This window comes from Cetorhinus maximus, chromosome 10, assembly GCF_964194155.1.
Source record: "Cetorhinus maximus chromosome 10, sCetMax3.hap1.1, whole genome shotgun sequence".
Lineage (NCBI taxonomy): Eukaryota > Metazoa > Chordata > Chondrichthyes > Lamniformes > Cetorhinidae > Cetorhinus > Cetorhinus maximus.
Window position 1 is genome coordinate 122360831 of NC_135888.1, and position 27115 is coordinate 122387945.

Here is a 27115-nt window from a genome sequence, read left to right on the forward strand (position 1 = left end):
TCAGACCTCACAGATGCCTCCTCCCCAGCAGTCCCCCGTGTGCCAGGGAGCTCGGCTAAACTTGCCCCCTCCTGCCACGGACATGAGTCTGTGCGGTGACCACCAGGTTGTGAACCCGAGCCTGCTCTACATCTAGGTCCCATCGAGGTGCAGAGTGTGGGTAAGCGCTTGACAGGTCTTCCAGGCTGTTTATTTTCAGCTCTTCAGTGGAGGAGGAGGAGGAGGAGGTGTCCTCTTGGCTGGAGGTGAGGACCTGGATGGAGTTGGGGGACTGGCTAGCTGAGGGTGTCAGTCACTTGGCAGGGCTCCCTGTGAACCAAAATAGAGATAATTAGTGTGAGGCAGCAGAGTCAAAAGCAGGAGAGAGAGCACTCAGCATTTGCGCTGAGGAAGGGATGATGTGGTGCACGATCCTCGCATGGGTGTTCGCCGCTGACCTCACCATCACCGCTGACACGGTCCATGTCTTCACCAGTTAGCGTGATGGCACACTCCTCAAAGTGAGTGAAGGGCTTAATGTGGGTTCCGGTCTGGGACCTCTCCCTGCTGATGTGAGCCAGCTTCTCCTGCATGAAAACAGATGGAGAGAGTGTGAGCAGTTCACATGGCACTGTGTGGAATGTTTGTGTGGTGAGCGGAGCCATGGGTGGGATGAGGACGTGAGCTCGAGAGGATATGAGCCTGAGGGAGATGTGAGGGTGTGTGTGAGAGTTTGTGGTGTTGTCCCTTGAGGTGTAACGTCCCTGTGGTTGTGTGATGGGTTTGTGAGAGTGATGAGAAGAGTGACCTACCCTTGCGGAATGGATAAGACCATTCATTTTGTGGCGGCACTGGTAGCTGTCCTCTTTTGAAGGGCATTGGCACTGACCACTGTTGCCACCGCCTCCCATGCTGGATAGGTGATGCCGCTGCCCCCCATATGGCCAGAGCGGGGTTAGAGGACATCATGGTGGGCCTCCACGGCATCAAAAAGGCACTTGAGGGACAAGTCACTAAACCGGGGGGGCTGCAGTCTTTTTGCCTTTCAGGAGCCATGCTGTCTTCTGTGCAGCAGTCCTGGGCTGGAAGCACTGAGAGGTGTGCATGAGGCTACAGTTTAAATGTGGTGCCCAGCGTGATGAAGCGGCGAGGTGATGGCGTGGCAGGTAAATATGGCACCCGCCATTGAAACAGCGTGTTTCCTGGGAATGCATAACTAATACGGTGGGTTTAGGACAATATGGCATGAGAAGCCGCCATGGCGGCCAGCGGGGAAAACGTGCTACCGCACTTAGTGCAAATCTGGGACGATTCTACCCATTGATTCAGTAGCTCATTATACATCTCCCTCCATTGAAGTCAATAGAATTTAAAACCGGGAGGGATGAATGACAGATCTAATATCGTCCAGTGAAAATTAGACCTTTTAATGTTTTGTTCTTACATTTTTTTTGGGGGGGTAGGGCAGTGGTTGAGTGGGTTCTTCACCACTCCTCCTTGGCTCCTTGTACCTTGGAGCATCCACAGTGAAAAAGGTGGACCAGCAACTTTCTCACAGGCCTCAATGGTGGCTCCTCAATCTGGAAGGCTAGGTGTGGGTGAGGGTGCCTCTGGCTAAGTTACACTTAATGCCTCCTCACATATTGATTGGAATTTCAGACCCCAGACCCACATAATGTAATTGACTCTTAAGTGCCCTCTGAAAAGGGCAAGTAGGTCACTCAGTTATATCAAACCACTGCATAAAAGTTAAATGGAAATAAAACCAGACAGGCCACACAGCTTTGACCTAGACACCAGAAATGACAAAGGCACACCCTGCCCAGTTGAATCTGCAAAATCCTCCTCACTAACATTTGGGAACTTGTGCCAAAATTGGGAGAGCTGTCTTAGAGGCTAGTCAAGCAACAGCCTAACATTCGCTTAATACTCACCGAATCATACCTTACAGCCAGTGTCCCAGACTCCCCCATTACCATCCCTGGGTTATGTCCTGTTCCACAGGCAGAGCTGACCCAATAGAAGTGGTGACACAATGGTGTACAGTCAGAAGGGAGCCTTCAATACTGACTCCGGACCCTATGGGAGTCTACTGGCATCAGGTCAAAAATGGGAAAGAAAGCTTCCTGTTGATTACCCACCCACATACTGCCCTCCCTCAGCTGGTGAATCAGTGCTCATCCATTATGAACAACACTTGGAAGAAGCACTGAGGGTAGCAAGGGCATAGAACTCTAGGTGGGGACTGCAATGTCCTTCACCTAGAGTAGCTCAGTAGCACCACTATGCTGCTGTGTTGGCCAAGTCCTGAAGGACATACTTGCCAGACTGGCCCTGCAACTGCTAGTGAGGGAACCAATAAGAAGGAAAAACTTACTTGAACTTGTTCTCACAAATCTATCTGTCGTAGATGCATCTGTCTATGACGGTATTGGTAAGAATTACCACCATTCTTGAGGAGACCAAGTTCCATCTTCACACTGAGGACACCCTCCATTGTTTTGTGTGAGACTACCACTATGCTAAATGGGATAGATTCAGAACAGATCTAGCAACTCCAAACTGGGCACCCATGAGGTGCTGTGAGTCAGCCACAATCTGCAACCTCATGGCCTGGCAAATCATTCACTCAACAGTTACCATCAAGCCATGAGACCAAACCTGGTTCAATAAGGGGAGCAGGAGAACATGCCAGGAGGAACATCGGGCATACTTAAAATAGAGGTGCCAACTCAGCAACAACCTGCTCACTGATTCTCAGTTTGGGTTCTGCCTGAGCCACTCAGCTCTAGATTTCATTACATCTTTGCTCCAGACATAATTGAATTCCAGAGGTGAAGTTGACATCAAGGCAACACTTGTCCAGATGTGACATCAAGGAGCCTTAGCAAAATTGAAGTCAATGGGAATCAGAGGAAAACTCTCCATTCGTAGTCATAACTAGCACAAAGAAAGATGGTTGTGGTCATTGGAGGCCAATCATCTCAGTCCTGGGACATCACTGCAGGAGTTCCTACTTGGCCCAACCATCTTCAGCTGCTTCATCAATGACCTTCCCTCCATCATAAGGTCAGAAGTGGGTATCTTCGCTGATGATTACACAATGTTCAGCACCATTTGCGACTCCTCAGATACTGAAAAAGTCCATATGCAGAAAAACCTGGACAACATTCAGGCTTGGGCTTAAAACTGGCAAGTAACATTTGCGCCTCACAAGTGCCAGGCAATGACAATCATCAAGGCGGCAAAATCTAACCATCTCCCCTTGACATGCAATGGCATTACCATCACTGAATCCCCCACCATCAACATCCTGGGGGTTACCATTGGGCAGAAACTGAACTGGACTAGCCATATAAATACTGTGGCTACTAGAGCAGGTCAGTTCAGGGAATTGTATTGAGAAACTCACTTCCTGACTCCCAAAGCCTGTCCGTCATCTACAAGGCACAAATCAGCAGTGTGATGGAATAATTCCTGCTTATCTGTATGAGTGCAGCTCCAAGGACACTCAAGAAGCTCAACACCATTCAAGACAAAGTAGTACGCTTGATTGGCACCCCATCCACCACTGACACACAGTGGCAGCAGTATGTACCATCTACAAGATGCACTACAGCGCCTTCCAAACCTGCGACCTCTACCATCTCGAAGGACAAGGGAAGCAGATGCATGGGAACACCACCACCTGCAAGTTCCCCTCCAAGCCACACACCATCCTGACTTGGAACTATTTTGCCATCCTTCACTATCACTGGATCAAAATCCTAGAATTTCCTTCCTAACAGGTGTACCAACACCACATGGACTGCAGCGGTTCAAAAAGGCGGCTCACCACCACCTTCACAAGTACAGTTAGTGACGGGCAATAAATGCTGGCCTTGCCAATGATGCACACATTCCATGAATGAATAAAGAAAAAAGGCCTTTGCACCTACTCAATGCTGCTATCCTGGATGTACGATTTGTTTTTTAGCCTTTCCAGTGTGCCCAACCTGCACCTGCGGAAAGATTGCACTTGCTGGGAAGAGTTTGAGCGATTTTTTTGTTTTTATTCATGGATGTGCTAGGCCAGCATTTATTGCCCATCGTGATTGCCTTTGTTCATTGCCGTGGGTCTGGAATCACATGTAGGCCAGAGCAGGTAAGGACAGCAGATTTCCTTCCCTAAAGGTCACTAGTGAGTCAGGTGGGTTTTTACAGCAATTGACAATGATTTCATGGTCATCATTAGACTTTTTATTCCAGATTTTTATTGAATTCAAGTTCAGATTCAAACCCAGGCCTCTGGATTGCTAGTTCAGTGACAATACCACTACACCAACACCTCCCCTTTGGAAGGCAGATGACTGAGGAGAGAGATTGGCCTGTGAGGGAGCAGCAGACATGTTTAGCCAGTGGAAGCATTTTATAACCTAACCATTGAGATTGAGATAACGCAAGTGATATAGGTTAAAAACAGGCATGATACAGACAAATGCACATAAAATAGAAGAGCAAGAGAGATTACGAGCCAGATGCTACACAGACTTATTCCAAGTGTTACACATGGTGGTAAAAATGAACATTAAAGGTACAGGACAGCTAGACTGAAGGCAAACACATCAAAGTGGTTGCAGGAATTGAAAGACATGGGATTGAAGCAAACAAAGAGAGATGCAAGAGACAAATATTGTTTTCTACATTACAGCAGTGACTACACTTCAAAAATTTCTTTATTGGCTGTAAACAGCTTTGAAATGTCTGGTGGCCATGAAAAGAGCGATATAAATGCAAGTCTTTTTTAAAGAAAAAAATTGACCCATGTAAATCATGGGACAAAAAGGAAATTTGAGAGCAAAGAAAGACATGTCAGGAGAGTGAGAAAGAAAGGGGGAGAGAGAGAAAACCACAGATCAATACAAAGATCAGGATGTATTCAACTCACCTGGAACAATGCCACAGGAGGCAACTAGCATTTACAGCAAGTGCCTTCACTTTATACCAAAGCAAACACTATTGCTTGCTTATTGTTATTGACTGGCTGTTTTCTGGGTTAATTTTGCTTTCATCATTCTAGAAGGAGTTTCTGTTTTATTCCTCTAGTTGATCGAGATCACGCTACCAAGAGTCGGCTTCTCCAAGCTAGTCATGATCAGTTTCATCAATCATACTGCCTGCACCTGTCAGCCCAAGCGAGATATCTTCGGACGGTCCCACTCGATTATCAGACGTTCTTTTCACATTTCCCAAACAGGGTAAGGATTTGTGTGATCGTATCCTGTCAGGGTCAGGTACCAGTATCTCAGGCTCTCAAGGCGATAACTATATTGGGCTGGAGTGCACTTCAGGTGTAACCACTCAGTTGGTTGCAATAGAATCACAGACAGTGGGAGTGAAACTCAAACCATGTGATGCTCTTCATCGGCATCAACTTGTATACGTGAAAGAAGTCAATTAGTGCTGTGGTTGGGAGAGTTTGTGGAGGTGAAGTTAGGAGGAGGAAGGGAAATGTTAAATCTCATCCTCAGCCATTTTTTGTTTCTGGTGCCAGCTAACATTGGACATAGTAACAAACAGCAGACTCCATCACTAGTGATTCTGCTACAAAAGGCTAGGGAGGGGGAGAAGTTAAACAGTGAGTGGGAGAATTACCCACTGGCCTGCTGTTCCAAATACAGGTGGCAAGGACTCCCACCAGAAACTGGTGGAATTCTTCTTTAAATATGCAGATTCAGACTAAATGACATCATCGGGTAGCCGACTGTCATTTTAACCTGAGTTGGTCCGAGTGGGGACGTGGCTGCAAGCTTTCTCGACAGGCTGAAGCCAGCAGGAGTGCTCCTCCAGGCCCCACATGGAAAGTGCAGGCCACTGCTACCTGGATGTACTAACCATTGCCTCCCCTTCTACAAAAACATTGACCACTCCAGAAAGCCATCCTTACACCTGCCTGTGAAGTAAAGGGTTAACATCAGGAGTACCTAGTACTGATGTAACTGCTGATATAACTATGGTGCAATGTCAGATGATTAAGTAACTGTGATCTAGTGCGAAGCAGAAGTATAACCGCATGTAAAATACTGAGATGTATATAGATCTGTAAATAAACAAGAATACTTTTTTACAAATAACAGTCCATAACAGCTTTCTTAGGGTAACAGGCAAAGTCTAAAGAAACCTCATCTAGACCCCAAACCCAAGACAAAACACTGCCTTTGGCCTGTTTGGTGGCCTTTGAGACACCCGATTTTAGCAGCTGGCCACTTGCTGTCCGTTGTGATCAGGACATCGTGCATGTGTTATGATCCCACCTGATGTTACTACTGGACAAGCCAGAACCCAGGGTGGAACCCGGTTTGATAGATCCTAAGTTTTATCTTTTGTTTAGATACGTGGGGAATAGCTACTGAACAGAGTCACAGGAGTCAGCTGATGAATTTTTAACAAAAGAATAAAACATTTATTAAACAAGGAAAGATGAACTATATTACAATACTCCTTCACCCACAACTACCCCTACAGGTATATACAGATTTGTAAGGATAGCACCAGTTACAAAAGCTATCTTGTAATCTAATGTTCACAGCAAATACACAGTCTATATAAACCAATAGGTGACCTGTGCTCAGGCACACCACACTGAAACCAAGTGACAGATGCCGCCCCAAACAGATGCTATGGATCCCTCATCAACTTCCCGCAGACACTTGTCACACTGTGAGCCAAACAGTCCCACTGAACTCCATTTTTCACACGAGGGTTTCCAATCTGCTTTCTCGAAGAACTCGCTTTGGAATCTTCTCCCAAACCAACGCTTTCTCTCAGATGTTTTCCACAAGGGTCCACTTCTGGGGTTTTGAACTCTCCTTTCGATGTTCCTCTCCCCTGTATTGCTACGTGCATTCAAACTTCCTTCCATGCACTCCCTCTCAAATGCTCAGCCGTGCCAACAGTATACCACTGCTTCACATGTCCAGAGTAAAGGGTTACAGACCTTTGGCTGTCCCCTTGGATCTTCCATTTTCTTGCTTTAAATCTGCTTCCTGCAGGTTTCTTCTCTTTAAACCTGAAGCTTGGAGCCTTCCTCGCTGCTCCTTACATTCACTTCTAGAGAACAGAACCTTTTCCAGATTCCTGTCCTTGTCCTTTTACTAAAACATCCTCTTGGATCTTCCCTGTTCCACTCCCCTTGATTTTGGGGCTTTCTTCTTTAGTTTCTGGAACCTGCTTCTGCAGTTTCCTCTCCTGTCCAGCCTCTCTTGGCAGCTGGCTCCAACTTTAGTTTGAGACTTTCTATCTGTCCCTCTGCTGTCCAGCCTGTCTGGGATTCTGGCTTCAACTGAATTCAAACTGAGCTAAATCAGCTTTTCTACTTTTCTGTGTATATGTGTGTATGTGTGTGTGTGTCTCTGTCTGTTGGGGGTGGGGTTCTCCCTCTCTGAACCCCTGTTGCTAGGCAAAAGCACAGTCTTTTTAAGCCTTGTTTTAAGTTTCCTTTACCACTGCCCTCTCCACTTCAAGGGTCACAAAACTCATTAGAAATGCAGGTATACAAACAGCTTTAGATTTGCTGTCTCCACTCAAAAATGAAACTAGATCCCAGGTTTCACCTTTTAAGCACCAAAAGAAAAAAGTATAAATTAAAGATATACCTTATTCCTAACACATCCAAATATACATATAACTTACTTAAACTATCTCTATTTCCTAACACATTACTGAGGTCCAGCCTCTAAAATTGGCAGGGCCACTTGCTGATGCTCTCAGACAGGCTGGCTGTGTGTTAGGTCGCTTTACTTCCCAGGAGATAAAAGCTCACTAAATATTGAGTTAAGGTGATAATAGGCCGTATTTCACCCTGAATTTTAGGACAATGGCATATGCTGTATGTGTTGCGGGATGTGTTCTTCTATCTTGGACTCTAGGCGTAGGACTTGATTCTTAAACAGGCTGTAGGCATACTCTGGTATCTTCTTAACACTTGTTTATTGGTGCTACACTAAACAGATTAGAGTAGGCACGTTGCACCTCAGCATGATTCCAACCTTTCTCTCTCTCTCTCTCTCTCTCTCTCGAGTTTAACGCATGATTGACGAGTGTTAGTGGTACATCATAATCTATGTTATATATTAGCATATTCCATCTGTTTACCCTTACAATACACATCTCCCCCCAAGTATGTTATCTACATTTTAACATTAACATGGAATTATGTCTTTAAATATTTACATTGCATTTCTGTAACTTCCATTTTTATAATTACAAATTCTAGCCAACTCCAATTCCTACTCTTCCCCTTCCCGAGTCTCAATCCTGGGAGATTCAACCTCCCACGGTATTCTCGTCCCTTAAGGAAGGTGATCTGGAGACATGACAGCTTTCTTCTGGATCTGGTAGGACATCATCATCTGCAGAATAGGACAACACTTTGTCAGCATAGCTGGGAAACAGAGTGTAGGTTTCAGGATGACTGATCTGCAAGGACAACAAAGATTTTTCAATGAAAGATGATCCAAAGGAGAAGACTTGGAAGAGACTTTGGGCCCTCTGGGACTAGAAGAGAGTCCCAGGTGAGTTAAGGTGATTATGGGGCATATTTCACCCTGAATTTTAGGAGGAACTGAGGAACTTGTTGCTCCCTTGAAGGACTCTGGGGAGAAGGTTCATAAGAGGAATGATCTTCAACTTTGGGAAGGCTGTCACAGTTGTATCCTCCGCTGCTGTGTCAAAGATTGTAAAGGCATTGAAGATCTGAGATTTTAATGAACTTAGACGACAAAGGAAAATACAACCAACTTCCTGTAAGACTGTCAGGAAAAAAAGAGATGATTTCCCAATTATATTTCTGGAGGACTGTCTACTTTCTGTAGGCATTGGTAAGAGCACCACACTTCTCTCTGTGTAATGTTGCTCCACTATGGGCAATGGCAAGAATTGCTGAGTATACGGAGACAATCTTCTGTGATGAGACAAATTTCCTGTAGGCAATCAACTCAGGGAAAAGGCTGCTGTAGAGGATTCTGCAGCTTTAGAAGTGCTAAAGATTCTGCCATAGCTTCTGTGCTCACCTCCAGATCTGGAGAGAAGACTTTCAGTTGGGACTGAAGTATGGGTGTCAATTGATTTTCACCCTGGGAAGGTCCCAGCTCTTTAGCAGTGTGATCCTCTGTAGAGTCTGACCTGGATTCAGGCAAAGCATCCTCTGTGGAATATTCTTCACGGACAACAGGAAAAAAACTAGGCAATATATTGGTAGATTCAGCCGAACTAAGATCTGAATGTTGCTCATCCATTGAAAGTAACATTGACTCTTTAAAAAGGATACCAGGGACTTCATGTGATGCATCCATCAACAAGAAAGATGAATCATTCTCTAGGACCTCAACATCCAAGAAATCACACAGTCCTACAAGGGATTCTTCCTCATCACTCTCTGGGAAGAGCAAATTCAGGACCAGCAGGTCTTCATGGGGATGGTCACCATCTGCTGCAGTGCCTTCTCTATCCTCCACCTCTGGCCTTATTTTGCGATTAACTGAGAGATTCATAACTTCAATTTCTGCCCTGGGTGTAATGGATGGTGTGTCTGTGAAAGAGAGGAACTTACTGCTGAGTGTATAAACTTCCTCAGCTTCTGAAGTCTGAATTTCCACTGCTTCTAAAGAAAAGGATAAAGACTATTGCATGAAAGACAATGATTTGTTCGAATGATAAGAATCTCTGCTTTTTCGATGACTGCTACAAGTATGGCAACCTCGCCGCTCAACAGAGATGTACGTTGATTATGAAGAACATAGAGAGAATCAACGATCTGTCACTCCTTGTAGCTGATAGCAGCAACAATCCTGCCTTTGGTTGGAAGGTCTTTGCCACTTGGACCTTGTAACTTGATATCTGGTGGGTCATTGCTGAAGTCAGTTGAGCTCATCTGTTAATACATTAACACCAACTCTGGTATCAATTTTAAAAGAAATAACGAAGCCTTGAATTTGAATTGTAACTGACCAGTAATCTGGATAAAGTTTAACTACTTCCCCAGGACAGATTTGTCTTGTTCTTGACTTTCCATTTCCTGGAAGGAAGAAATATGTTTCATAAATGTTTTCTGGTCTTCAGCTTGGATTAAAACCGTTGGATTTACAGAAATGCTTGAAATGTCCAGTTTTGTCATACTGGAAGCATTACTTGGCAGTCTTGGTGCCAATGCTGGAATTTTGCACCACAACACAAGCATCTCAAAATAGCTGCCGGCGTGGAGCTTTGCGCCCTTTTGGTTTGTTTAATAGGCTTTCATATGGGTGGGGCCACTGCCTGTTGTCCTACCCAATCTACAGAGTCAGGTGAAGTTTCCAGGTCATCACAAATTATAGCCTGATTAAATGCTCAAAGCTTGGCCTGCCTCGCGTAGTAAGATCATCTTTGGTCTCAGAAAGTCGGACACATACAACTATGTGATCACGGATTAGCTCATTCTTCCGCTCCCCATATCCGCAAGAACTAACTAGGGGTAGATTGGTTAGGGAGAAATCAATTAACTCCCCAGGTCACTGCAGTTGCTGGTTAAACCGTACTTGAAATTCATCTGCTATTGGACCTACTGCATAAAGAAAGGAACTAACTTAAGCTTTGGCTCCTTTTCATGAAGACCTGATGCTGCCCAGTACTAGAGAAAATGTCATTTCCATATCTCCCACTGCTGGTCTTACTGCGGGCCATCCAGGCAGTCAAACGGGTGGGGCAAGGGCAAGACTGCTGTCTAGGTACGGTCATCGTTACCTCTCTCCAGTGTACCTCTTTCTGCTGCAACTTTCTTTGAGATACTTTCAAAGATAGTTCCTTCTGTGGTTCCTTCTTTAACACTGATGTGTTATTTTACATCAAGGTCTCCATTGCTACCACCATGTTGCGAGATGGAGATATCTTGGACTCTAGGCGTAGGACTTGGTTCTTCGACAGATTGTAGACATACGTTGGTATCTGCTTAACACTGGTTTATTAGTACTACACTAAACAGGTTACAGAGTAGGCACGTTGCACCTTGGCATGATTCCAACCTCTCTCTCTAGTGTCTAACGCATGACCGACTAGTTTCAGTGATACATCATCATCTGTGTCATAAGTTAGCATATCATCTGTGAATCCTTACACTATAGTATGTATAACACTGCCTCTGCTATACTACATGCTCAGTAACTCCCAGTTACAATAATCACCAGCCTCAACTTTAACTCAACTTTGTGTGGGCAAAGGCCAAGTCAGGGGGGATGAACTGACCCCACCTCAGCATTGAGAGCACCCGGGCCTCATCAGAATACACCGTTAGTCTCCTGTCCGAAACTAGGGGGAAGTTGCTCGGAGGGGCTTCAGGAGGGCCTCCCAATCTGGGGAGGGCCAAGTTAGGTGATTTTTGGGTTGAGGGGACAGCCCAGGGCAGGGAAGGCCTGATCTCATAAGGGAATTTAGAGAAAAGAAGACCGCTTTCCATTCTTTACACTTCTAGCCCTGACCCCTCTTCCTGCTAGGCTGGCCTGTCAGGAGAGCCACAACACTTCCGTGTGGGCCTCTGTTTAAAAGCAGTGGAGTCCCAGTGATGTTACTGGAGTCTAACCTGCATATTTAAAAACTGATTACATCACTTTCTGGCAGGTGAATCTCTCACCTGCACAGACTAGGTTAAAATTGGAACCTTCAAAAAGACCGTGGGACTTTAAGGATTAAATCTTGCATGCGATGCCAAGTGAGCAGAGTTCAAATGGTCCCTTCTCTGTTAAATCCCAATTCTCTATTATGACTCTAACTTCAGTATGACTCTTGGCTGTAGCAATGACTGTCACTTGTTCATTGTCACGGGATTCTATACTTCCTTACTTTTTACATTATTTGATTTTCCTTGGTGGAAAAAAAGACCTGCAGTTCACTTCCCTTAGGGATTATATTAGCTGTAAATATGTTAGAACATTCAGGGGCCAGTGGCTGCTGTGGCTCTGAGCCAACCTGTTATAAATGCCTTCTGCTAAAAGTCTGTTTGCTAGATATACAGATTTTCCAAGTTATTTTAATTGGACCGAATCCCTGATAGGAATGGTCATGAAGTATAACAATGGAAAACAGTAACGTTCTGCTCTGTAAATCCAATAATCTGAATGAACTTTGAGAATTCTGCTCATTCAATGGAGTGTGCCCAAATTTCTAAGCCATAGAATTTTACAGCACGGAAGAAGCTGCTTGGGCTATTGTGTCTCAGCCTGCTTCCTGAAAGAACTATTAATTTCGTCCTTTCCTCCAGCTTTTTCACTCAATTTTCTTTTTTCAAATATTTGTTGACTTTCCTTTAAAAAGCTGTTTTGAATTCTGCTTCCATCAGTGCTTCTGAGAGGCCAGATTTTTTTCTAAATCTCCCTTTGTTCTTTGGTCATGATTTTAATGGTATATTTAGGTACTGGTGCAGAACTGATGGAGTTAGTTTTACCCAATTTAATTCATCAAAACCTCTGGGTTTCCATGCACCCATTAGATCACCTCTAAAACTTATTTATTCCTGTGAAAAGAGCCCCAGTTTCTCCACTGGGGTGTAAAGGATTTAATTATGAGGATAAATTGCATAGGCTAGGCTTCTGTTCTTTTGAATATTGAAGATTAAGGGGTGATTTAATTGAAGTGTTTAAAATGATTAAAGAATTTTATAGGGTGGATAGTGAGAAACCATCTCCCCTGATGGAAGAGCCCAGAACAAGGGTGCATAACCTTACAATTTGAGCTCGGCCATTCAGGGGGATGTCAGAAAGCACTTCTTCACACAAAGAATAGTGGAAATCTGAAATTTTCTGTTTCAAAAAACTGCTGAGATTAGGTGTACTGAAAATTTGTTCACACTGAAATTGATAGATTTTTGTTAGGCAAGTGTCAAGGGGCTGAATGGTCTACTCCCGTTCCTATTTCTAGCCTCTCCTCATAACAAAGCTTCTCATCTTTGGTATGATCTCATTGAACCTATTCTACACCTTCTCTAAACATTAATGTTCTTCCTAAAGTAAAGTTGTTTGACATTAATACAAAATTTTCTCCAACTGAACATCAAGAAGATCTAAACTACTGCTTCCTGCACCTGCCAAAAACTCCATCACACCCTTTATTAAATGCACCGTATCTCTTAATGCTCACTTATATTGAATGAGACTGCATATACCTTTTGTGTTCTGGTAAATGAGTTCCAAATCCCATATCCTACTGATGACCAAAACAGCTTATTTTCCATCACTAGCACACCAAACCTTAAACCACTGCTGCCAAAGCTATTATTCACACCTCCATCGTCTCTAGACTTGATTCCACCAATACCTTCTGTTACGGCCTTCCAATCTCTACTGTTTGAATCCCTTTATTCTGGTTCTTACCTTAGCCACAGCAGTGAAACCATGGCCTGAATTTTTAAGATGGTGGGGGCCGAGCCCCCGCCATCCAAAGAGTTGGCAGGGAACACATCCCCGCCGACAGCGGTTGCCCCGCAGGTATTTACACTCAAACAAGCATTGATTGGCAGTAGGCAGGACATCAATCCTTCACTCAGGAGGAAATACCACCTTGGAGAGCTGCCAGCCAATCTGATTGGCCAGCAGCTCTCCAGCCCCTGCAGCAACAGCGCTGCAGTGGCTAGAAGAGGAACTGCATGGAGCTGCCTGAGACTACGTCCCAGGAACCAGAGACCCAGGTAAGTGTCAGGGGTCCAGGGCGGGGAGGGTAGGGAAGGCCTGGCGGGTTGCGAGGTCTGGAGGTCACTGGGCCTTAAGGGGAGGGGCCCCTTAGTCAGAAGGGGGCTTCTGATAGAGACACACACCCCCTTCCCACCCAAGACCTAACCTTCTTTATTTCCGGGTTTCCCCCACAGATGTTCAATCCGCCTACCTGCCTAAAAATTGAGGCTGGGCAAGAAATGGCCCTTAAGTGGCCATTAGTTGGCCAATTCAGGGCCTCAATTGGGGCAAGGGTGGGTTTCCTGTCCAAGGCGTAAAACTGCTGCAAGGTTGGGGAGGGTGGGAACCCGGTCCCTGTAATTTCACGCTCCACCATGCCTAAAAACTTGCCGGGGAAGGTGGAGTGGGATTGGGAGCATAAAATTCTGACCTATGTTGATCAAAGGCACCAATGGCATCACAAATAATCAAAAACACCACTGCCAATAGCCTGTCCCATTTTCCCATCATTCCCATCCCCCTGGCTACATTGGTTCTTTATGCCCTGATGGATTATCATTGTCCACAAGTTGCTACATAGCCTCACCCTCTGCAGCTTTCTCCATTCTTACATTCTTATTCCATCCTCCGGTCTGGTAAAGGCCTCCTGCACTTCCATCCGCTCTGGTTAGCTCAACCTTATTCAACAAGAACCTGTTACCAAAGAACACCCTCTACATCTCTTAACTTTTATAAACCAGTGCAAAGTACATGACTTTTACTAAGGTTTCAGTCAAGTTTCCATGCCCTTCAGAAAGAACTTGCTACCTGTTCCTTTTCTCCTCTGCAAATCCTCTTGGGATGTTTTTCCCAAGTTCAAAGTTCCATCTAATTGCAAATTGTTGCTGCAAAAGTACATTTGATGACATTTTGCTCCCAGTCAGGAGTCTCTTCTGCCAAGTGTACAAATTGCTAAATATGATGCTTAGAATAGTTTTCACTCTCACCAGGTGAAGCCCCATGTTGTTGAAGTGCAAGCTTCAAATATTACTCTTATTGACCCTACAGTTTCTTTTCAATGAAGATTAGTATTTCTCAACAATTGGCAGAGAGTAACTAATGACAAAAACTTTTAGTTACTCCCAATGGACAGATGTCTATGTACTCCTAACCTAGCAGATTTTGCTGCAGTTTTTACAGCATGACCATGCTGAGCTTTATAGATTTCTTCATTTAAAGGATGTTAACATCAATTCGTAATAGTGGGTCACTGAATGTTTGATTTGATCCATTACTGTATATGTAAAAAAAATTCTTTCCTGAGATACTGAACTTACTCTTTTATTGGGATGATTGGTAGAGTGAATATTAAGTTCAGAACCTTAGATGTGTTCCAAGTTACCAGTTAATGGCTATCATCTTAACAGCTCCTCAAAACCCATTAACTGCAATAAAGTGGGATACATTAAAGTGACGGGAACTGGCTGAGGACATTCCTTTCAAATGAAACCCGAGTATTGCTGAAGAAAGAGCATGCTGTCGAAGCTTTTTGTCTTGCACACATCAGGATTTGCAAGAACACGCAACAACAATCTATACTGCATGAGAAGAGGGTGCTGATTGGTTGGCAAATGGGCTCTGATTGGTTAGAGGTGTTGCGATGGAGAATGCACCAGGAAACAGTTAACTGCCAAACTTTTGTTTAAATTCAAACCAGGCAAAACAAAATCTTGGCAGTTAACTGTTTCCTGGTGCATCCTCCATGGCAAGGACTCGACCAGAGTCCACTTGCCAACCAAATCAGTGCACTCCTTTCAAGCAATATAAATATTTGCTCCCTTTGAGATTTTGTATTCTTATGAAACTGTCCTGATGAATGCAAGACAAAAAGCTTTGGCAGCATGTCCCTTTTTTCAGCAATACTCAAGTTCTGTACTACCAAGCGACTATCAAATGAAACCATATCCAAATCACATTTTTTATTGCGTTGCCCCTGAAGCATGAGTCATTTTAACCTGGCCTGCCCAATGGGAACCTGACAGGATTTGATGGCCACCTGTTTCACAGTCTGTTTGATCCTCTCAGTTTCCCACCAGGTGATCCAGCATAAATAGTAAAGGGTGTATGAAAACTTAAAGAAAGTCACTGGCTGGTGAGTTTTCCAAAAGGCTACTTGTAAGCCCACCACTTAGTGTAGTCCTAAACTATACTGAATGCCTGCACTCCTTGAACTCACTGACCTACATGGGATCCCAGTTAAGCCTCACCTTGATTTTAAAATTCTCATCCTTGTTTTAAATCCCTCCATGGCCTAAATCTGTAATCTCTTCCAGCCAATTACAAGCCTCTTTGATATCTGTGTTCAACAACTACTGACCCCTTGCACATGCAGATTTTAATTGCTTCACCATTGGTAGGCCATGCTTTCAGCTGCCTGGGCCCTAATCTCTAGAATTCCTTCCTTAAATCAGTTTACCTCACTTTTCTCCTTGAAGACACTCTTTAGAATCTACCTCCTTGACCAAGCTTTTGGCCATCTGACCTAATATCTCTATACATGGCTCATTGTCAAACTTTATAATGGTCTTGTGAAATACCTTGGGAAGTTTTATTACATTAAGAATGCTATATAAATACAAGTTATTGTTGTTGAGTTAGCTGATATTATCCAGCATGGAGGTGACGCTGTACAATTTGTTTCTGTCAGGGCTTAATAAAAAAACTTAACCAGGGTTCCAGCTCCTCCCTGTTGTCCAGAGACACCTCTGCAAAAAGTATTTGTGGATTTGGCGAAAGGACAGGATCAGCTTTGGCTGCAATGTATCCAGAGATGAACAGTTAACCAATATTCCTGACCTAGTTCCACTTAGAAAGAATGACCACTTGAGTAAGTTCTGTGCCAGTGCCTGGGGAACTGTTCTCCTGCAGTGGGACAGAATGTAACCTCCCACAGTTGACAAATGTAATCAAGATCAGACACATTACTAGATGGACCTGACAGCTAATTTCCAAATGTTTCTCCCCATAGGTGCGTTATGGAGAACAAAACATGTCCGCATGGTCTCACCTGGAATCCCCATTACTGCAGATGTGTCACTGACCATGAGGTCTTCAACTTAGTTGCTGGCAATTCAGAACCAGGTTATCAATTTGCTTGTCTACACTTGTAATTTTGGTCAGAAAGCATTTCTAAGGACACTTTTGTTAGACCGTAGCCAAGGGAGGAAGACCTGCGCTCATTCTGTAGGCTGTGTTCCACAGTGTAAATAAGCCCAGTCATATTACTGACCCATTAAAATGGGAGACAACAACTTTGCCTTCAGGGAAGGGAACCAGTGTTAGTTATGTAAATATATGAGTGGAGGGAGTCTTTAACCTTCAGCTACAATGGGGTTGCAAAATGGATGTTAGCTGATCGGCCACCTGTACTTCAAGGATCAGAAATGGGTAGCACATGTACGAGTTTACAATTGCTCATTTTGCATACCCTCCGAAGTTGATTATCACCCCATGGAGTCGGGGTATTGTAATGTTAGCTGTCCCGTAGCCAATCTATAAAAGTGGAAACTGAGTTTCTATAAAAGCGGAACCCATTTGCAGACTCCACAATTTGTGCAAAAATAGCAGAGCAACACACTGACATCACTCTTCCAAAACTAAATGAAAATGTACATCAATACATTTGATCAGTGCAGTGTTACCTGGATACTATTCCAGCAGACTTTATAAAAGCGCAGCACTAATTAGAAGAAACTTCATATCAGCAGAATATGGTTTATGATATTAATTACAATTATTATGCTTTAAAACTATAAAAAATTTCCATATTCAAAATAGCTAACAGTTTCAAATATCTTTGCAATTTATACAGTAGCCTCAAAATAACTGCAGTGATAACATTTGAGTGATGTTAAAATTATGGTAGTCTTCTGCTCACGGAGGTGATGAGCTTGGAGGCGGGAAGGGCACTTAATTGGGGGGGGTGGTGGCGGAATTAAGTTCTGGGCGGGAAGGCCCATGATCAACCTTCCTGCCCCGCCATCAGTTAAGATCCTTCAAGTGGCCAATTAATGTCCACTTAAAGACCTCTTTCCTCCGCTGCTGGGATTAACGCAGCTCCAAATGGGCCTGCCAACATTTGGCCTGCACAACCGGTAAAAGAGTGCAGGCCATCTGTCACCTCGTTTAGGGGGGTGGGGGGATGCGGGTTGTCCCTTGATCAAAGATGCTTAGTGCCTGATCGAGGACACGGGCATTGGGTAGAGAGTAGCCGCTGAGAACCACCTCCTGTCTTTGCTCGCGACCATCATCCCCCCCCACCCCTTATTATTTACCTTTCTCTTGGGTCCTCGGACTTCGGGGGCTGCTGTTCCATCGGCAGCCACAGCCTCCTTCGTGGTGCTATCGACCACAGGAGCTGCCGGCCTCCAATTGGGCAGCAGATCTAGGCAGGCGGGACTTCCACCTCAAGGACGAAGGCTCGCTGATGTCCCTGGATCTACCCGATTGACATAAAATCTGGCGGGCCTCCCAAAATAGAGGCAGCACGGGTCTCTTGCCTGCTCTCCAGCTGGCAGGCGAGACCCTCGCTGCCAATGAAGGTTGTGCCCAATGAGCCCAATATCGTAACATCCACACCATATGTTGATGCTGCCTTAAGTGAGGGAAACACTTTGTATGCATGGTGCAGAATTATTGGGAAATGAAAAGATCAGTAGAAGTTATCTAGTAAAATGTCTTTCTACTTGAATCCTGCTTGCTCACTTAAAGCAATGTGTGAGGTGCTATCTAATAGAGTGATATGAGGAGGAGACCTGATTGCATTGTTCTTGTGAGTTGCCAAACTTACACATTCTGCCAGGTAGAATCACTGAAAAGAAGTGAGAGGAGAAAGAGAAAAGGAGCAGAGGCTCTGAGCTCTTCCTGCACACAGACCCATAAAGGAGATGTTTTCAAAAATCTGGGAGCAGACTATTATCTGCCCTCAGATGGATTGTTTGGAAGGGGAAAGTAAAAGAAAGAGTGAAGAAAAGTTAAATTAAAAAAGAAGAAAAAAGAAATAATGGTGGCTGTAATAATATTGGATGTTGCTGACATTTCTTCCACATTCTTGTCAGATGATAGCGAAAGTGAGATGGATGACTTTTGCGGGCCCTACATGATATTCGATGAAGATACGTGCAGCTGCATGTGCATGAACAGACTTTCCATATCAAGCTGTGGCCCCAATAAAGAATTTGATGAGAATACCTGCAAATGTGTTTGTAGCAACATGGAGCATCATGGCTTTTGTGAACCGCAGAAGGAATGGGATGCAGATGCTTGTGAGTGTGTGTGCAGGAAGAACTGCCCAAAGAATCAACCTTTGAACAAAAGTAAATGCACCTGTGAATGCACAGAGTCAGTGTATTCATGCTTTCGCAAAGGGAAGAAATTTGATCCACAGACATGCAGGTGATCAAACTTTTACAAACCATTTGTCAATATCACATCAATTCTAATCTGTACAACTTTCTTTGAAATTATTGAAAGATTTATGGAACAGGGAGGACGGTGGATCTTAGGTCAACTGACACCTTAATACAGGAGCTGAATGGATTTGTTCTAGGAAGGCACTGTTCATTTTAATGTTTTTTTAATTTATCCTTTTACAGGATGTGGGCATCACTGGTAAGTTTGTTGCCATCCTTAATTGCCCTTGAGAAGGTGGTGGTGAGCTGCCTTCTTGAACTGCTGCAGTCCATGTGATGTAGGTACACCCAGAGTGCTGTTAGGGAGAGAGTTCCAGGATTTTGAGCCTGTGACAATGGAGGAATGGTGATTTGGTTCCAAGTCAGGATGGTGTGTGGCTTGGAGGGGAATTTGCGGGTGGGAGTGAAGGAGAAATCAACAGTTAATGGTGTGTGAGAAGTCTCTGAATGGAGCAAACTTAATGGGCTGATTATAACTTATTATTCCACATTCATTAATGAAACAATCATCACTGTCTAAAAATATATTTATATTTTGTTTCCTTACCACGTTCCTTCCCATTCTCTAAGAGAATACATCCTGAGTGTCACTGATTTACAAATTTCAAGTCTGGTGCAGATACCTCCTTGGATTCAGTGGCATCAGTCACTGCTATAAACAAATCTCACATCTTTTATGTTCTAGAGTTGACTGGTACTGCTCAAAATCTAGCTATACAATTGCTTAACCCAGGGGTTGCAAACAATATGTGCCTGTTGACATACAAATTTAACATTTGTGGAACTCTGCTGTGCTTAAAATGGCTGCTACATTTGCCGGCAAACAAGTGACCATTCTCATTGGCTAAGAAATGCTTGGGATGTTTCGAGGATGAGGAATGCACTATATTGATGCACTTTTGATTGTACTTTAAACTCTCATCTTCTCCAAACTTTCAATAGCCAGAATTAATGAACATTCTGATGGTAATGGCTGGATAATAAATCAAGGTTTATTCTGCAGAATTTGCATGACAGAATGTGTGTAATGATTACAGTACTCTATAAAAAAAAACTTCTCCTACAACCCTTCCCACAACATAAAAGACGTTAAACTGCTGCAAATAGCAGATGGAAATTTCATTTATTGTTTTATTTTCCTTTTGCGTGAGCTCTAACTTGGAAAACCAACCTGATACGTGTTAACTCATAATAGACCAGACCCTGCTTTCACAACCTTTGTCAGTCCCAACTGATGCTGAACATAATTTTTCTCTCCTTTGTTTTCTTCTGAACTCAGGAGATGGAATTTTTACCAGACTGTCCTTGCTGTGCTCAAATGGATCAAGTCAACTTGAACAGAGTACAAAAAACTTTAATTTATATAGTGCCTTTCACAATCTCCAAACATTTCAAAGCACTTTACAGCCAGGAAGTGTAATGTAGGAAACTTGGCAGCTAATTTGTGTGTAGCAAGCTCCACAAACAGCAATGTGATGATGACCAGATAGCCTGTTTTTGTAAAATTGAGTGAGAACTTCAGCACAAAAATCAAGGCTGACACCCCAGTGCAGTATTGAGGGAGTGCTGCACTGTTAGAAGTGCATCTTTCAGAAGAGATGTTAAACTTAGGCCCAACTCAGGTGGACGTAAAAGATCCCATGGCACTATTTCAAGGAAGAGGGAGAAATATTGGCCAGGGCACTGCAGGGGGATAACTCCCCTGATCTTCTTTGGAATAGTGCCATGGGATCATTTAAGTCCCTGAGTGAGGCCTCAGTTTAAGGTCTCTTCCGAAAGACGACAGACGAAAGTACTGCACTGGAGTGGAGTGTCAGCCTTGATTTTATGCCCAAGTCATGGAGTGGAACTTGAACCCACAATGTTCTGACTCAAAGACACTAATGCTACCAACTGAGCCACATGTTGTAAGTATGAACACTCAATGAAATGTCCAAACTAACTTAAGTAGCCTGGTTAAGTAAGATATCTCATCCTAATCCACATCTCACAACTCCAGTGTCATATGAAATTAACCCTCAAGAACTAGGTTCAACTCAGTGGTAGCATTTTTAAGGCACATTAATTGCACCTAGTTAACCCCCTTGCCTCCTCCCCCACCGCCACCACTCCCCACCCCAATCCACCATTGCAGCATAGTCAGAAATCTTAAAACATGACTATTATTCATTAAGGGAGATAATGGTGTATGTCACTATTTCTTGCATTGTCTCCCCAGCTTCTCTCAATGTCGACAGTGTACCAAAGACAGTTGCGTCACACATTATATCACTTCCAAGTTTCGCCCGAGTAGTCCTGGGTTTAATTGCCCTCTGGTCTTTGCACATGCCCTCTAGTTGATACCACTGTCCTAGCATAGCCAGCATCTTGAAAAGGTGCCCGAAGTGTTAGACAGCCCTAAATTCTTCCGTAAGATGTACGTGAGTATGTTAATTCCAAAGTCAGATTAAAAATGCAGCACTAGAATGATAGCTGATTTGCAAGGATATATTTGTAGTGTCTCGCATTCACACATCCATCCAGATCTGGATTTTCCAGATCATTTAGCTGCACAGATACAAGACTACTGCAACGCAGGTGGATAAGGTAGTCAGGAACGCATATGGCATGCTTGCCTTCATTAGCAGGGGTATTGAGTATAAAAGCTGGGAAGTCATGCTGCAGCTTTATAGAACCTTGGTTAGGCCACACTTGGAATATTGCATGTAATTCTGGTCACCACATTACCAGAAGGATATGGAGGCGTTGGAGAGGGTGCAGAGGAGGTTTACCAGGATGCTGCCTGGTCTGGAGGTTATTAGCTATGAGGAGAGGTTGGAGAAACTCGGATTTAAGTTCTCACTAGAGCGACGGAGATTGAGGGGTGACTTGATAGAAGTTTACAAAATTATGAGTGGCATGGACAGAGTAGATAGTCAGAAGCTTTTTCCCAGGGTGGAAGAGTCAATTACTAGGGGACATAGATTTAAGGTGAGAGGAGAAAAATATAGAGGAGATGTGCAGGGCAAGTCTTTTACGCAGAGGGTAGTGAGTGTCTGGAATTCGCTGCCAGAGGAGGTGGTGGAAGCAGGTACGTTAGTGGTGTTTAAGAGGCAGCTTGACAAATACATGAATAGGATGGGAATAGAGGGATACGGACCCCGGAAGTGCAAAATGTTTTAGTTGACGGGCAATATGATCGGCGCAGGCTTGGAGGGCCGAAGGGCTTGTTCCTGTGCTGTACTTTTCTTTGTTCTTTGTACTCTTTCATGGAATCTAGTCAATCAGCTGTATTCTTATGAGGTGACTAAGTATAATATTGCACTGTCAAGGCTGAACAATCATGGAATAAGTCAGACAACAGACCATGGGTATGCATACTAATGATGTCAGTTCACAAGTTACCCAAAATATGGCTGCACTCTTGTGCAGAATCTTAAACAAAACAAAATTATAGGCAATAATAATTGAAATGAAATTTAGTTTCCAAATACGAAGGCTAATTGATAAAGACCACAGGTGATGATGAAGATGGCAAAGGCGAATAATCTAGAAACATGACTGAAGCAGGTCACATGTGCGGTCATATATTTTAAAATAAATCTGATGATCAGATTTAACTTGCGACTAAAAAATATTTGATCCCGATAATATTCATCGGGAGAGTGGCCTGAACAACATGATTCCTTCTGTCAATGGCTTGTATAAAACATGTAATTTTTTTCTTTCTTTCCTTCCCTTTTGCAAAAAAAACCCAGGTGCTACAGGTTGCCTTGCAGAATTCAAGTGAAGCAGTGCCAGTCAGGCTTTTACTTCAGTCATTATGTTTGCAGCTGCCTTCCATTATACATGAAGGAATACCAAACTGAAGAGTGATACACAAACTGCTTTCTACTTTGCCTTGCTTCATTAATGAAGAATTTAACTTTTCAGCCTGCAGCACTCACAAAAGAACTTTTCTATTGGGATTCTACACAATCTAGTAGGTACGCTGGGCACTGAAAACATACATGATATACCAATGAGACGTCCCAGAGAAAGTGGTTTATGGTTCATGTCTTACATGTTTCACCTATTTTTTTAAATATAAAAAAAGGATTGAATCCATGATCACAACAGAATATTGTAAACAACTCTCCAAAATCTAATATTACTTCAGAACTGACTCAGCTGTGGGGCGAAAAATTAAATAGTATTGACCAGGTTTTGTGTGGGATGTATTGTTTTGCACAAAGCAATGCTTTTATTGACACAGGAAGACTATGCGACTGGAAATGAGTTCTGATGCTTCAGAATGGATATGTTTGTTTTGTAAATCTTGTACCGCTTTTATGCTGCTAATGTAGCAGTCAAGATGTGCAAAATAGGTTAAGCAATATGAGAATTTACCAGTTGAAAGTCAAAAAAGTTGTAGTAATTTGTCTTTCACCAAACACGTTTATAATCTGAGTTACAACTACTGACTGAGCTTTCTGCTCACAGTAATTAGCACTTATTCAAACAATAATTTACAGCTGATAAACACTTAGCTACTACCAGGTTTCTGTTAAATTGAAGTTTCCTTCACAGCTTTTAAAGTTCTAAGTTAAATTCAAGAAGTTGAACTAAAAACTTATACTAAATTTCAGTTAAATACTACACAACCACTACTTACCAGAGTTCCAGTTGCACCAAATTCCCAACTTCTGTATTCAACGCACTCTGTTCTGCAACCCCTCTGTGCTGACAACTGACTATGTTTGAGATAGCGATGACATCAAGAGACCATATTGGCGTCTGCAATTAGAAGTTATTTATGAACTGATGAATCCATCACCTGGAGTTGAAAATCTTCAGTCATTAAATAATTTCCATGTCACCTTGAAAAATTTGAGTCAATCAATTTCTCAGCATGAAAATAGATAACCCATGCTAACAAATATACTATATGAAACAAAAATAATTAGATATTAGGAAATAAAGTCTATGGCTGTGAATTTCACGTTTAAACTTGCATAATTACTGTAACTGTCAGATTTTTTCTAATCAACTTCTTGAAGGGTGAGACTGCTGTTTTGAAGTGTATTTTTCCCCTATCCATTTTGAGTCACTCTGGGTGAGAGGCAGGCAAGTAGGCTGAAAATCAGCTCTATCTGCTGCATACAAGTTCCCCAGCTCCATCCTGCCTCTAGTCTATTTTTGCAGAGATGAGATTGAGGCTACTATCCACCCACATATGGCAGGTAGATGATCAGGATCATTAAGTGTCTACTTGACACTGTTTAAAAGATGACTGGGTGCAGGAACAGATATAAGCTGCCTTTTAGAGGGGCACTTCCCCTACCTCTACTCTGACCCGCACAGTGGTGGCCCGCCTGCTGAATCTATTTTTTAATTAAAGATTTAAAAAGGTGGAGCTGTTTTGAAGTACCCTCTCTCTTACCTTCCATTACAGCCTGCTGCTCATCTCAAGCTGGAAGACCTCTGATTGGTCCAATGCGTGACTGTTCTCTGCCCCACCCTCCCAGAGTTGGTTTGGGACTTGGAATCCAATCCCACCTTCTGTTTCCTGTCTCCAGGGGGAAAATCCAGCTCCTTATCTCTAACCTGCTTTGAAGTCTCTCCTAATATCTATGAAACAATTGGCGAGGAAATATATAACAGGCAGCCAGTTGCTTCTTCATGATTTTCCCTTTCCCCTGGAGAAGTATTTGGCCTTTGGTCAACAGTTCCGTGCTATGATGATGTCCACGCATGGGAAATCAAGGATGAAAATTCAAATCAGGTGATATTGGAACATAAAGCCTGGAACAGTCAGTCACAATGTCCTCCCATAAAATGCCAATAACCTTTTTTGTCAGGGTAGTCTGGCAATAAACTCCTGAACTTTAACTAAATGGCATATAGTCAGCACACAGGTCATTTACTGTTTCACACACTTCTGATTTGCAAGTTCATCATTTAAATGAATTCCATTTATGCTTTCCTCTTGTGCATTAAAGCCAGTCCTCCCAGCCATGACCAAACTGGGGTATGAATTTGATTTTTTAGCTTATTATTCTTTTTATTATCTCACCAATCTTTCTGGCTGCCCACTTTCTCCAGTACCTTTGCCTTAAGAACAGAAAACGCTGCTAAAGTACACACAACTGAAACATTGTAAGTTGTCTTCCCTTTCAGATGCTGACTCACTGCTGTAGTACATATAGCATAGGTCATTTTCCCATCATGCCTGTGCCAATTCTTTGAAAGAGCCATCTGGTCCACCTTTTTGCTCTTTTCCCACAGCCCTGCAAAATTTTGCCTTTTCAGGTATTAATTGGCAACTTAAAGGCCTCAATAGGCCTAAGGGTGGGCACCTTACCCACTCCTTGTATTATGGGGGTGGGGTCAGGGCTGAGCGGGAAGGCTGTAGGCTACTCATCCATAATATGTAACTTCACCACCCTACTGCCAAAAACATGCGGGGGGTGGGGGGCAGCGCATAAAATCTAGCCCATGGCATTAAACAAAACTCTCTTGGTTCTTTTGCCAATTATCTTAAATCTGTGCCCTCTGATCACAAATCCTCCTGCATTTCCTGTATATTTCCAGCATTTCCCATTTGCATTTTGTATATTCAGCATTTGCAGTTTTTTCTATGCCAGTCAACTTCTTCAGTTAATTTCCCAAGAGAAGTACAAGAGATACCCATATAGAAGGCGGCTATTCATCTCACTTTTCACATCTGGGCTGAACCATTCAAGTAAGAGCTGTTGTTCTGGATTGCCATGCTATGGTGGAGCATTGTGTTGAAAACATTAGGGTGAATCTGGATAAGAAAAAGAATGATATTGGCCATAATATTTTCAGTGATGTTTGCGACCAGCAGTAATTTGATTTTGCTACTGACAATAATATAAAGAGCTTAATTAATTTAACTCATTTACAAACTTCTGGTAACATTATTGTTCATATGTCAATGGATGGGTAGGTACGACTACTTAGGGGAGGCTGAATAACATTAAAATTATGCATTTTCTGATGCTGGGGTCCCATTCAACTTAGGAGTCAATATTTTATATTGTTTGAAAAATTAGTGTACTTGTTGATTATATCCTTCAACTAAATTTTTGCTCACTTTTAAAACAAAATTTTGAAAATAAGAACATTGCCTCCTTTGATAATTCATTTTACAGTGAGTGGCTGTACCCTACAGATCAAGATGGACCCAAGTTCAATTTCCGATCTATGCAGTTAGCTAATCTTAGCTTGGGCAGTGATGGGTCTGCCACCAAAGGACTCAGCCCTTCTAGGTTATGAAGAGGGTGCGGGATCTGGCTAGGTTTGCTATTCCCCAATTCAGCCAACCTTGTTGCAAGGACATAAATCCGGACTTTGAGTGATGATAATACTGATCTTGGTCATTGTCAGATCACTTTAGGAGTTCAATCATGTGCCAACACATCATCAAAGTTTGTGCATCAATAATAATTACTTGCGGAAGGTACAGGAGGGCAACCAATGCCAGGGGGACTGTAACTCAGCAAAGTCAAATTAGGAAAGATGGGGGAAAATGTTGTCCAGGGGAGAAAGAAAATCTTTTTATCCATTTTACAAATAGTGTGCCATGATGGTCAGTGGTTATTACTCTCCATTATTTTACCTTCTGGCATCGTTCTAGGAACTAATAAGCAACAGTGGAAACTATTTTCTAATGCATCTATTCAGCCAATTCCTTGGTATCTCAATCCAGGGATATGTAATAATTAACAATGAATGTGGTTAGGTTGGTGTTATTAATGCCACATTAAAAGCGAGCACAAATTATTAGCTGTTTCACTCCATACATAGTCACACAGGAAAAATACTTTCTGTGAAATGTTTTTGGTTACACTATGGGTAATTTTCTATACAGAAGCTGTGAACATATGTATTAAACACAAATTTACTTTATCAAAGACAAATTAATTGTATATTTATTGCTGGCTCAATGTAATACTGTGTTTTAAGATGTGTACTAGATTTTTTTAACCACGGAACTTTTTTAAAATAAAAAAATTATATTTGTAAACT

The 27115-nt window shown here is 42.9% G+C and overlaps 1 protein-coding gene across 3 annotated transcripts in view; it reads left to right on the plus strand.

Annotated features, from left to right (window-relative positions):
- The window catches only part of LOC144685975 (vascular endothelial growth factor C-like), an 83606-nt gene extending 56491 nt beyond the window's left edge, over window positions 1-27115 (plus strand). For 2 of the 3 annotated variants that reach the window (XM_078551060.1, XM_078551061.1), the window contains exons 5-8: window positions 5065-5216; window positions 16660-16772; window positions 18749-19085; window positions 22840-27115. In XM_078551060.1, the coding sequence (XP_078407186.1) occupies window positions 5065-5216; window positions 16660-16772; window positions 18749-19085; window positions 22840-22957 (720 nt within the window). In that variant the 3' untranslated portion in view covers window positions 22958-27115. The remainder of the gene's footprint in view (window positions 1-5064; window positions 5217-16659; window positions 16773-18748; window positions 19086-22839) is intronic. The other variant, XR_013577826.1, reaches the window with a different exon arrangement.